Genomic DNA, 14,070 nt, shown 5'->3' with positions numbered 1-14,070 from the left:
AGTTAAAGTTATGAAGCAGGAAACCGGAGGAGGGCGATGCAAAATGAGGGACAGGAGAAACAACAAAACAAGAAAACAACAAATGGAACACAAATAAATGGCTGTCATGGCTATAAACTTCTATTCCATTTTGTAGGATATGACTTTAACATCAAATATGATGGTAGCAATATGTGAAGAATTAGCAATAATAACATGACTGATGGAAAACAGAACTATGCAATATTAGCATTAGCAGCTTGGATGACAATAAGATAGAGAGAACTATTATTGAAAATTATCGTTGTTAAAGTAGAGCTGCACCTCAGTGCCAGTCTGTAGGGGTTGCAGGTAAACTTGGAATAGCTTTGAGAGACAGACAAACATCAACAACAGCATTAAGCACATGAGAGTTTAAAGTCCATGGAGCTCAAAGTACTAACAATGACCCTGATTTCTTTCTTTGTTAACAAACTAAATAGCTGAGTCAATTTCTTTTGAGAAAGAGTTGGTCTCCTACCCCTGCTTCCTGTCTACTCTGTGTCTCGTTTTGCCTACCTCCCCTGGCAGCATCTCCGACAGCAGGTTCTTCATCCTGGCTTCTCACAGCAGCTGTGCCAGATGCAGCATCTCCACCATCTGCCAGGCTCACTCTCTGCAAGGGTGGCAAGATGAGCAGGAGCTCCCCAAAGCCCCCACTGGCTGCTTCTTCAAATAGCAGATGAGCCTGGAAATGCAGATGTCAAACCACCTGAGGATTCTGCAGACACTTACAATGTGCAAGACAGAGGTAAGACAAGAAGATGAGAAGGGAAAACAAGAAAGACTGAAGATGCATTTTAGAGGTAAAAAAGGTAGATGTTAAACAAGTAAATGAGAGAAGATTTGGGTTGCTTTAAAGAGCAAAAAAGTGGTGATTACATTTTTTTTGCAGTTATGTGTTGATGTGTCCTTGAGCAAGACATCTAACCACAATTTTCTCCCAGTGCTTTGCTGGTGGCGTGTAAATGTGTACAGATGCGTATGAATGGCTAGCTAATCCTGATTGCCAATCTCCATGCCATCAGAGTACGAATGTGGAGTGAAAGGCTGTGAATGGGTTGGTGTCACCTGCTGTGTAAAAGCACTTTGAGTAGTCAGACTACTAAGAAAGTGCTATACAAGCTTAAGTTCATTTATCAAGTTCATTTGATTATTATATTAAAAATCAAATAATATAAAAACAGAATATATATTCTGGCAGATTACACAAATCAGACTTAATGCAATTTTTCTCTACTGCTGCATTGTACCCCAGATGCATACAGCGTTTTTTCTTTTTACATGAATTAAGTGTAAATTAAAACTTAATTTTCCTCTAAATTTGGTTACAAATCACACTTTGTATTTGCCCTCTTGAAAAAGTTTTTTTAAAAATCGCCATCACTGTTAGCTCTCTATGATGGATGGTGTTATCAAACCCTGAATATTTGGAATAAAAGACCATATCAGTGGGTTGATGTTTTTATGGCCAGTGGATTTTACTTTTTGAAACAAGAAATCCATAATGATTACACTCATCCCCGTTTCCAACTCTATCCACTGTCCTCTTCTCTATAAAAAAACACATAAAAAGCCCCAAAATATATCTCTAATTAAAGGAAGCAAAACATGGATTAAATGTGCCCTCAGCTATTTCAGGAAGTTTGATGTTCAATTGAGAAACAAAAAGCAAATTAGACTCAAACAGATTTTTTTTTATCATTTCCTTTCGGCAAATGGAAAAAACGTTTGTTAAATATGTTGTTTTTTTATTAGCAATTTCATACTGCCAGAAAGAGCTAAGGGAGTGGTTTTCTGTGTCGCACTGTTTTATTTAGAACTGGCAAACCGCTTGTTTCTTGAGTTTGGATTTCAAAATAAAATGTATTGACAGTCACCGACCCTATTGGCAGAATATTGCAATCTACAATTGCACTGCCTTCAAGTGTTTTGGAGGAAAAAAACATGATAAACCAACCCACAGAGGAGTTCAATGCACACAAAAATGTGGACACTATTCCTTAAAAATGTTAGGATGCCCTACAGAATTCACTGCTGCTGCTATTAATTTGCTAAACTGAAATCGTATCAATGAGAGAAAAATGATTTTTCTATTAAAACAATGCTTTCTGAGACAGTCAAAGCAAAACATTTAAAAAAAACTCAAGCAGTGATAACAGAGTGGAATTCTAACAGTCCACAGGCATTAACAATAATATCAATACTCTGTGATGTCTACTACGTTGCACCTCAGAGGTGTTGATGAGGTCAGGCAAAATATGGATCTAAAAGCTGACTTTGCATCACAGTATTTTTCACAGAACAAATAGATGGAATTGGACTTCTTTCTTAATTCCAAGTTTCAGCACATCCTGATTTCATCAAAGAATCTAACAGATCAACACTAAAGCCAAAATCCTCAAACTAAAATGCAAATGCAAAAAAATCTAAGAGAATAAATAAACCTAAGAAGGAACATAAGAAAAACAAACTGTCTTTCTAGTGCCAACATTAAATCCAAAGTCACCTTCTTTAAAACTGAGCTGACTGACCTGGGGAAAAGAAGACAGTGCTCTTCAGGCATGTGTGTGATGTTCAGCTCTCTGAGAGGTTTAACCAGCTCCTCTTGGATCCTTAGAGCCACTCTGGAAAGCTCCATCCTAGCATCATTCATGGGGATGACAGTCTTTACATGTTCAATGCGGACAAACGTATTCACTCATGTGCATAATATCTAATTATGGAATGTAAATGCAAAAAAAAAGATCTATAATGAAATTAAAAAGCACTTGTTACATTGTTGGAGGTTTTATGTGCACAAAGAATGAGATGTTCTGCAGAGTGGTTTTGCAACAGGGCACAGATACAACTGTAACATAAACATGTGAATATTCTGCATGAATAGATATAATCTTTTTCAGTCTCCTTCATACCCTGTCATCTACAGGGAGGCTACAGAACTCTGGGATGTATTTCAACCACTCAACCAGCAGGAGGAGTTGCTGCTTCATGGACTCCAACACGTCTCCCACACTGGCCGTCTTCTTGGTGTCAATGTCAAGACTCCGAGGTGAGATCAGATCTGGGGACTGAGAGAATCAGAGCATAATGTGAGTTCACAGTGGGCTCAGGTGATACAGCAAGGTGAAAATGAAGCTCAGAGAAGGTGTGTGAGTGTGTTCGTCAGGGGGGTAAATGGGAGATGAAGAAGGCGATGATGCTGTCAGGTGTATGAGAGCTGTGAAGGTTAAAGCAAGACAAGGCATGTAGAAGATGATTTTTATGCTGTATGGAGATCCCAATTTGACCATCATGAAGAACACCCCAGTAGCATGAACAAGACTAGTAGACAAGATTAAATATGTTTGCAATGGAAAATATCAGAAAAAATTACAATGTATTTTCTTGCGTTCCTGTTACATGCAATATATGTATATGGTTGTTATTTTCATAAGCTTTATCATAACTTTTTGTGGCTTTTATAAACATCCATCCATCCATCCATCCATCCATCCAACTTTCCATGACATTTCTGCAATGCACATATTCTTAACTCTTTCATGCACAGAGGTCACTACATTGTACAGCTATTCAAAAGCCATTTTCTTGCACATGCATGCAGGTTTTAATGGCGTAGTTGCTCATTAGCCACTACAGTAGACTCTAGTGCATTATCCTATACACTGACTTCTAGTGGCAAGCCATTGTATGTGCATTTATTTCCTCTTCAAACCAAGGTGGCTGATGGCTAGTCAGGTGTACCAAGTTCCCCTGGAATATCCACTACAGACTTCTACTATCGCATACCCTTACAGGTGAAAATAGCAAAACAAAAAGAACTTTCAGCATCAAGTTACATCTAAGGAATCATATCATTATAAAAAAATTTCCAAGTATTGATATCGGATTTGGAGAAAATTCTTTCTAGAATCTGTACTGTCGTTGTCTTACCACTTATCTATTCAAGAACTGATTACATTTAGAAAAAAAAATGATAGTAAAGACATGTAAAGAAAACCTTTCACTGATTCTCCCAGTGAAGAGTGTATTTCATCAGTCAAAGTTGTAGAAGGAACTGTTTTGATCCCGTTGTGATGACCCATCTTGATCAGAAATATCTTGATTTAATATTCTAATGTGGACAACAGCTCCCTGCATGCACCACTAATGATAAAAAGTGGGTGTGTCAGCCTGGATGTTTGGTGTGGGTGGTGTTAACTGGAGCAGATGTCAGCCTGTGTTGATGACCCCTCTGTGATAGTCATTAGAAAGAGAGCAATCTGTTCAGCTTCAGACTGATTCCAATATGGCTCCACAAAGTCACACAACAGGAGCGCATGTCAGAGCGATCAGTCATCAGAGCTGTCCTTTCAGCAGCCAATCAGGAGCGTATTAATCAAACCAGAGGAGGAGAAGGAGTGTGATTCTCCCTCTGTGCCTCACTAACGTGGTCCTGCATGACAATGTCCCGACTGAGTCTTCTGTGGAACATCAACAACAACCAGCTACATGACATGCGCTCTGATGAACAGTATCAAATGAAGCGTTGGTTGAAGAGTCTCTTTTTTCTTATGTGTATCTTCTAACCTGTATTCGCTCCTGGCTTTATTCATAAGTTATAATACAGTGCTAAGTGCAGGCCAGGCAAATTAGAGAAAAAAACATTTAAGCAAGTAGCCCTGGATTCGCTTCAAGGGCTGTGAGCTCCATCTTTGCTGCAGAGCAAATATTTGTCTATGGTCAGCAGTGTTAATTATACATGTATAGAGAGTATAGTCATCACTCATTTCAGTGTCTATTTTCTCCCCTTCTTATCATAGGATTCCAAAGGAAAATAGATGTAAACATTCAGCACATGATCAACCCAATGGCAAAGAATGTAAGCACTTAATTTCACAAATGTCTTTCACTTGTTAATCACTCCAAAAATGTTTGTAAGATACAAGTAATGCCTTGCAAAACTCAATGAGCATTTAGTATAAATGATATAAACAATATATGAATGTGCTTGTGGTCACATTTAGATATTTAGGATTCAAAAAAGAGATTTATTATATCAAATAAGGAAGAAAAGCTGGAAAATTATTTCCCCTGACCTTCCTTTTTCATTCCAGCCTTGCAACACCTCTGGAGTCTGCAGTGGCAGCACTGCTCCCTTTTGTCTTTGTTGAGAATGCATTGCCTATTGAACCTGAAACGAAAATTGCAGAGCAAAAAATATACATGTTTTGCCAGGGAAATTTTCTTTATGCAGCTTGGGTAGTATAATAAAAAGTTCTACTGAGTTTTGTCCTTCATAACAATTTAGACACGTTCACAAAATGATGCAGCCAAAAAGATGTAGCAGCACCAGAGTTGTCACCTTTACATAACACAGTTTCTTCCCTATTCCTTCCCAGAATCTGCAGCAGACATTAACCACAAGGCGACTGGACAGCTCAAAATTTGGTCGTGGCCACACAAACGGAATGCTAGCAGAGGCAAGCATCACAGTGTTTTATCTTTCTTTAAATGTATCATCTTTCTGTATCATAAAGTATCATGCAGTTACGTCCGGACTGGTATTGTATCATACCATATCATATGGTATCATGTTGTATCATCTCATGTCATATATCAAATCATATCCTATCATACAGCACTGTACAGCAACAGGCCATATTAAATCCTATCCTATCCTATCCTACTATTTGATTTCATATCAAACCGACTGCATCACATAATGTAATGTATTGTGTTGTATCATAGTGTATCGTAGTCTATAGAAAACATATCATGTTGTATTTTATTGAATGGTATCGTTGAAGATCATATCATATAATACTCCATTGAATCGTACAGCAACATGTCATATCGTGTTATTTCATATCGTATCATACTGTATTGTATGGTAAGGTGTAGTATGGTATGGAATGGTATCATATTGAATTGTACAGCATTGTATAGTATTCTATCATATCATATTGTCTGTTATGGTACAGTATCATATGGTATGGTATTGTATGGTTTATTATGGTATGTAATGAAATGGTGTGGTATGGTATGGTGTGGTATGGTATGGTATGGTATGGTATGGTATGTTATGGTATGGTATGACATGGTATGGTATGGTATGGTGTGGTGTGGTATGACATGGTATGGTATGACATGGTATGGTATGGTATGACATGGTATGGTATGGTATGGTATGGTATGACATGGTATGGTATGGTATGGTATGGTATGACATGGTATGGTATGGTATGGTATGGTATGGTATGACATGGTATGGTATGGTATGGTACGGTATGACATGGTATGGTATGCTATGGTATGGTATGGTATGACATGGTATGGTATGGTATGAAATGGTATGGCGCTGTATGGTTTGGTATGGTATGCTATGGTATGGTATGGTATGGTATGACATGGTATGGTATGGTATGGTGTTGTGTGGTGTGGTATGACATGGTATGGTATGACATGGTATGGTATGGTATGGTATGGTATGGTGTAGTATGGTATGACATGCTATGGTATGGTATGGTATGTCATGGTATGGTATGACATGGTATGGTGTGTCATGGTATGGTATGGTATGTCATGGTATGGTATGACATGGTATGGTATGACATGGTATGGTATGGTATGACATGGTATGTTATGGTATGGTATGTTGTGGTATGGTATGGTATGGTATGTTGTGGTATGGTATGGTATGGTATGGTATGGTATGGTATGGTATGAAATGGTATGGCGCTGTATGGTTTGGTATGGTATGCTATGGTATGGTATGGTATGGTATGACATGGTATGGTATGGTATGGTGTTGTGTGGTGTGGTATGACATGGTATGGTATGACATGGTATGGTATGGTATGGTATGGTATGGTATGGTATGACATGGTATGGTATGGTATGGTATGGTATGGTATGGAATGGTATGGTATGACATGCTATGGTATGGTATGGTATGTCATGGTATGGTATGACATGGTATGGTATGTCATGGTATGGTATGGTATGTCATGGTATGGTATGACATGGTATGGTATGGTATGGTATGTCATGGTATGGTATGACATGGTATGGTATGGTATGGTATGGTATGGTATGACATGGTATGTTATGACATGGTATGGTATGGTATGACATGGTATGGTATGGTATGGTATGTTGTGGTATGGTATGGTATGGTATGGTATGACATGGTATGGTATGGTATGAAATGGTATGGTGCTGTATGGTTTGGTATGGTATGGTATGGTATGGTATGGTATGGTATGGTATGGTATGGTATGACATGGTACGGTATGGTATGGTGTTGTGTGGTATGACATGGTATGGTATGGTATGGTATGGTATGGTATGGTATGGTATGACATGCTATGGTATGGTAAGGTATGGTATGTCATGGTATGGTATGACATGGTATGGTATGTCATGGTATGGTATGACATGGTATGGTATGGTATGGTATGTCATGGTATGGTATGACATGGTATGGTATGGTATGGTGTGGTATGGTATGCTATGGTATGGTATGGTATGGTATAACATGGTATGGCATGACATGGTATGGTATGGTATGGTATGACATGGTATGGTATGACATGGTATGGTATGGTATGACATGGTATGGTATGGTATGGTATGGTATGGTATGGTATGGTATGGTATGGTATGCTATAGTATGGTATGGTATGGTATGTCATGGTATGGTATGGTATGGTATGGTGTGGTATGGTATGGTATGGTATGGTGTGGTATGGTATGGTTTGGTATGTAATGAAATGGTGAGGCATGGTATGGTATGGAATTTTACAGCATTGTATCGTATCGTATGGTATAGAATGGTATCATTTTGTATCAATTTGTAAAAATCCTATCATATTTTACAATAGCACATCACATTTTTTGTAAGGTTTCCTTATTGCATCATATCACATCATCAAATGACATTGGCTTAGGTAACATCATGAGGAACCTGGTAAAGTTTCATACTTATGAAAAAGAATGCTTTAGCAGACAAAGTCAAAATATTGACTTTGATCAATGAAATCGTAGCAGTTTAAATTGTCATATAAACACCTGATTAGATTTAAACTGTCAGAGGTTTAAAAATTGAGGTTGATTAAACTTTACATTTTTCAGTTTGACACTTCAGTTTGCTGCAGCACAGAACCATATGTCTGCAAAGCATGGCTACATCAGCTTCTCACATGGGAAAGACAGACAGACCACTGCTATAAGCCATCGCTGATTCTGAGTCCTCTGCTACATCATATATGTTATTGCTTTCATGCCTGGACAAATTCAAGTGTCCTTTATGTTACTTACTCTATTAAAAGGTGAAGTTTATTTAATGAAACAGCACACCTTACAGTACAAGAGGTGATAACTTTGACACCTCAGTATTACTTCTCATCTTTACTTGACTGAAGTTTTTTTTTCATTCTCATCATCAGTGGTGTTCACTATCAATGGCAAAACATTTATTTAAAGACAATGGTGGCTTTAATGAAAATAGAAAATGACAGAGTTGTATTGTATGCATCTGTGATGGGACTCACCTGCAGCTGTAAGTGTGGTTGTTGTGAATGATCTTCATGTAGAAGGCCTTGCAGCCATCATAGCTGGATACACTGTAATGTTTTCCTGAGGTTCTGCCTGCAAATATGCAACACTGCATCCTCCTTTAATCAGGCTGTGAGAGTGATGAGGAGTGAGCTGATACCCGTTAGTCTGACAATTAAAAGATGGTAGTCACAGACAAGGAAAAGATGTCTGATGATGACTGTACACAGTGAAAACTCCTGTGGAGATTTACATAGGCAAGAAATTTCTTTCTGACCTTTAAGATATAAACCTCTTTTATTTATTTTCCAATGAATAAACAAACATCCTTGAGTCTCATCTAATAAGCCCCATAGGTGTTTGAGAAGGATCATGAAGCTGAAAGAACATTAACTTTGTTAAGAGCTGACAGACACTTAGACAGTGACGATCATTCATGAGCCCTCTCTTCAACGAGGGTGCATAATGAATCTTATTCCACCTCTGTGAACACAGGTAACCTTGTGCACAGACATAACTTTGCAGCAAGGAGCTGACTGTGAATTTACAGCCTCTCAGGAATCACCTGGACACTGTTTCAGTGCTGATGATAATAAAAGGAGGGTTACAGGTAGAGATATCACTGCACTGTTTGACTGCCTGTGCCAAAGGCCTCAGAGGAGCACTGCTACTTATTACTCAAGAGGAAGAGGAAACTCCCCATTTAATTAAAGCAGTTAGAGGTCAGTGGAAAGCCAGGGACCACTACTCTCCTCTGGCTAATTTTGCTTTGGGTGCTCTGTTTAAATTCCCTCCATGTTGCTCTAAATTGCATCCTGCACAGTGTTTGATTGCTGCAGGATTGTCTCTGACACACACACACACACACACACACATGCCTCTACTGTACAGACTGCAGGCTGTAATGTATGTAAATTGCATATTTATTTTGGGGCGATGAGGCACCCAGGGATTACAATTTAACCAGGAAAATGCTCTCTGTGGTCAAAGATCAGTTAGATTAAATTAAGAGATTAGAATATATTTGCCTCGCAGTCATTTGGATTTTCAACAGCAGCCTGTTCATTTAAAGTGTCAAGGAAAGGGCCCAATTCAACCCATCAGAGCCCTTATTATTATAATGACAGAGGATAAGATTATGAAGAAGAAATAAGGACAGAATTCAACTCATGTAGATTGTTAAAGGAAAATTTCCAAAAAGAGAAAATAATAATAGTTTTGGTCAATGATTTATTGTTTGGATATTTTTTAAGCATGGTAAAAAAAATCAAGAAAAACACCATGTTTACAGCTTCTGAGCTTTTATACTGTAATGATTTGATTAGCTTTTGTGATCAGAACTATGACTTCTTGATAAGTATCTGAAGTGATGCAATGCGACATAATATGATGCAGTAGGATACTATATGATACAAAACCCCATCTTATGAGAGAATATGTTACTATGTTACAAAATACCTTACTTTTTGATACTGTACAATATAATTCTATAACCTACCATATAATACAATATGATATGTTATGACATGGTGATGTATAACATGGAAGTACACGATACAATATTGTACAGTACACCACAGGTACTTTTTAAAACATCTAATAATGATGATACCTGAGGACTGGATGTTATGTTACAACATGATACGATGCAATATGATATGATATGCTACGTTACAATGCGATACACAGCGATATGATATGATGTTATAATGTCATTTTGCTGAAGCTTTTGTCAAGTAAGAACAATAAAAGCAAATATCTTGACAGGAGGAAACAGCATCAGTTACTGCCACAGTCCAATCAGTAGCAGGTGCTGCCATGCTGTGCTGGAGGCTATGCACATGTTTTTGTTTTTTTACAGTAATCACCAACGATGAAACATTTGCATGAAACCTCTCATAATTACCATTAATTAAATTGTCTTCACCAACAAATAATAACCAAAGTACCAAGTGCTGGGTAGCTCACAAAGAGTTGGGTGCAAAACCCCCAGAAGTAGAGTGGGACAGTGCAAGCCAACTGTATTTGGGAGACTCATTCTACCACTGGGGACAACAGAGGAGAATACTCTAGCTAAGTGCAGAGTGTTTTCTAAAGAGCTGGGTCTTTAACTTTCTCTTGAAAGTAGAAAGGGACTGCAGATTGAATGGAGTTAGTCATTAATTCCACCATCAGGAGACAACAGAGGAGAAGAGTTGAGCAAGTGACTTAAGACTCTGATGTGATGGAAGTACCACACACCTTTTGTTGGCTGAGCGGAGTGGACGAGAGGCAGTGCAGACCTGGATGAGGGATTCCAGGTAAACAGGAGATGTTTTAGTTAGACACGAACTACAACTGGAAACCAGAGTAGAAGGATGAACAGTACAGTGACGTGCTGTGTTTGGACTACATGTGCATGCAGGGAGGCCTGACAGTACTAAGTTGCAGTAGTTAATGTGGGATATTACGAGACCCCATACCAGGAGCTATCATATGTCAGGTAGGATCCGATACTTTTGAAGTTGTAAAGGTTAAATAGGACACACAGAGGAATTGAGGTCACATGATCCATAAAGGTAAGCTGGTGATCAATCATGACACCCAGATACCAATCCAGACAATGCCATATGATATGATACGATATAATAGGACACGATACAGTTTAATACAGTATGGTACCATACCACATCACATGATATATGATATGATAATCTAATACAATATGATACAAAAGAATATGATTTCATATGATACAATATCAGATGATAGGATACCATACGATACAATATAATTACATACAGCCTCTGATTAAACATAATATGATCTAATTAGATTAAATTTTTTGCTAGTATTGATTAATTAGATCAGACTTTTGAAGACCTCTGAGAAAATTTAGAGGGAGTGCTGCTTGGTATTCTTTTAGATTATGTGGTAAACTGAGAAATATGAATCTAACAACTTTCAAACATGAACATGCTTACTTGTTTCCCCTGGTGTATTTCATACAAGGTTCTCTTTCATTATACTATGAATAAAAATAGAATAATCTCTTATTCAATTAAAAAATGTTGCAAAGTGGCAGGTGAAGGGTGTCTTTATATGTAGACAATGTAAAGTTTTTCCCCCCATGCCTGTTTATTTGTTTGTGGTAGTATCAACAACAAGTTACTGAAATGATCAGAGCCTGTTCTCCATTTGAAAGGTAGTCCCACTTAGCTTCATGGCTTCAGCAAAGCCCTTAGATCAGGAGGATTTTTAGGTTTTAGGATGCAAAACTCCAACCTGTATCGACTTTTACTTCCAGATCATGCATTCAGCTTAGTATCTCTTTCTCACAGGTGTCCCGTGTGACTCGATATCCTTCCTTCTTCATAGTCTTTCTCCTCTTGATTCACTCTCTAGGTGTTGCACTTCCTCAAAATGTCACTTTTGACACTTTTGTCACTATTTGAAGAGTTAAAAACAGCTCAGTGATGGCATACTCTCACTGAAATATGTGCCACTGTCTGTTTTTCGAGTTTCTTTATCTGTACTGCATATATGGGAAAGTTCAGACAAATGGTAAACAAAGCTCACTGTGTGGACCAAAGAGAAAGCGATGTTATTTACATGTTAAAATATATTCATGACTAGTTTATTTTATTAGGATGAGAAATGCCATCAGAAAAGTCGATAAATTCAAAAGGTTGCATGCTGGGAAGCCTTTCATCAATTTTTTGCTAAAACGTACATGGTATTCTTCTACCTAGAACAATCAATAAGACAGGAAAGAGTGATATAGAGCAAACAAACAGAGAGCAGACGGTGCCTGATTAACCTTTGCTTTTAGTTCAGAGATAAGTGACATTGCACAAATAATGGCTCATTACAGGGGGTACAGGTGGCATTTACTTATCTAAATAGGTGTTTTTGTCTCCATGGTGTTGATAAAGAGTTTTTACTGTCATGACAAAGAGGGACTTCACTCCATTGTTCACCTTTGCCCAGAGAAGCCTCCATCAAATTGTTGTTGTTATTGATCAACAATGGGGTCCCAAACCAAGCTAATCTACTCCTCCAGATACAAAGGAGCAATACAGTTAATTTGTTAGAAGTGGAACTTCTCGAAACTTGAGCAATTTTTCAATACAGTAATAAATTTCAAGAAAAATGGAAGAAATGCAATCAGGAAAACACTGGTGACTCAACATTCAGCGTTTATTTTATGTGCATTGAATGGATGCATGCACATTGTGAAGATAATAAACTACATGCAGATAGGACATTTTGAAAATATATCTAATATAATCTTTTGGGTAAATTTGCAACTGTACAGATCTATTTACCCTCTGCATTTACTGTCTGTTTATCTTTTTTAATTCAAGTGACAACACTCTCAGCAGCTTATAGAATCGAAAATAACAACACAAAAGAAATGTTTATTGTGCTTAAATGTGGAAAAATAAGTTGTGGCATGCATTGAGGCATCGTTCCTCAAAAAGTGAAAGACAAGAATATAGAAGTGTGGCCATTCCCTTTTTTTTTTTTTTCCAAATTATAACAAATTATATGTCAGACCACATATGAGCTTTCCTGGTACTGATATCCATCATACTTTGGCGTAATGGGATTTCCTGGGTGAGTAGCACTCCTTCCTTGAATGTCACGCTAGCCCGCAGGTCAGACCTCCCCTGACAGGGGCTTGCACATTTAAGCTTTGTGTAGATGATTGATAGGTTATCAAAGCCTCAAAGTTGAAAGCAGACTGCAGAAAGAGGGTCTGTGCTCTGAGAGATTCTTATCAGGGATTGGTTAAAATTAGCCATGAAAGCTGAGTGAGATTATTACATAAAATCACCTTATAGAATAAAGAGGTGAGGAACTTTATGTATCAGTTGCTACTTTTAAAATCCAAACAATTTGGTTTGACAGAGTAAAATTTAATGCAGTTATTGATTTGCATGTTTAGTTCTGTCAATCTATATTAACTGATTCTATTTGGATAAAGAAGTTAATCATGCATCGCCAAGACCAAAGGCCAGGTATTTCTTCTGCCCACTAGGGGGCGATAAAGTACACCAAATCTGCCCAAAGCTTTCATCTGAGGAGCCATGTGCAGTTACTGTAGCAGGGCATCATCTGAATACTTACTTATTCATATAAAACGTTATTCTTATTTATTTTTGTGGTTCTCAATAGCACGAAAATTAGATATATAGCCTATTTTTGAAAGTTCAGTGGAAGGATGATGATGATATTATGATGATGTTTGCTCCTTACAAAAAAATGCCATTTCTCACTACATCCCAACATAACCTGTGCATCCAAACCCTCCATATGACCTACTTTCATTTTCTCCCACTCAACTTCTTGTTTGTCTTATCACATGTATTTTGAAGGAAAATGATTTTTGTACTGGAATGAAAATAAAAATACTCTACCCATGGTGTGGACCTCCGTCCACTGTTGTCTCACAACTGACTGACTCATCCACAATGCACAAACTGAAGTGGAGCAGCAGTACACTTTTCCTGACTGCTATGTAACAGTGTC

At 37.8% G+C, this 14,070-nt stretch overlaps 1 protein-coding gene across 1 annotated transcript in view; it reads right to left on the bottom strand.

The window, feature by feature from the left end:
• Positions 1-495: 495 nt before the first annotated feature.
• hnf4b (hepatic nuclear factor 4, beta) overlaps positions 496-14,070 on the bottom strand; it is an 88,159-nt gene continuing 74,584 nt past the window's right edge. Inside the window, 7 exon segments of the mRNA XM_041779249.1 lie at positions 496-627; positions 629-756; positions 2,553-2,587; positions 2,589-2,686; positions 2,934-3,082; positions 5,097-5,191; positions 8,553-8,709. Coding sequence (XP_041635183.1) covers positions 496-627; positions 629-756; positions 2,553-2,587; positions 2,589-2,686; positions 2,934-3,082; positions 5,097-5,191; positions 8,553-8,709 — 794 coding nt within the window.

Source organism: Cheilinus undulatus, linkage group 1 (assembly GCF_018320785.1).
Source record: "Cheilinus undulatus linkage group 1, ASM1832078v1, whole genome shotgun sequence".
Taxonomy (NCBI): Eukaryota; Metazoa; Chordata; class Actinopteri; order Labriformes; family Labridae; genus Cheilinus; species Cheilinus undulatus.
Note: the sequence above shows the minus strand (reverse complement) of the source record. Positions and strands in the feature narration are given on the sequence as shown.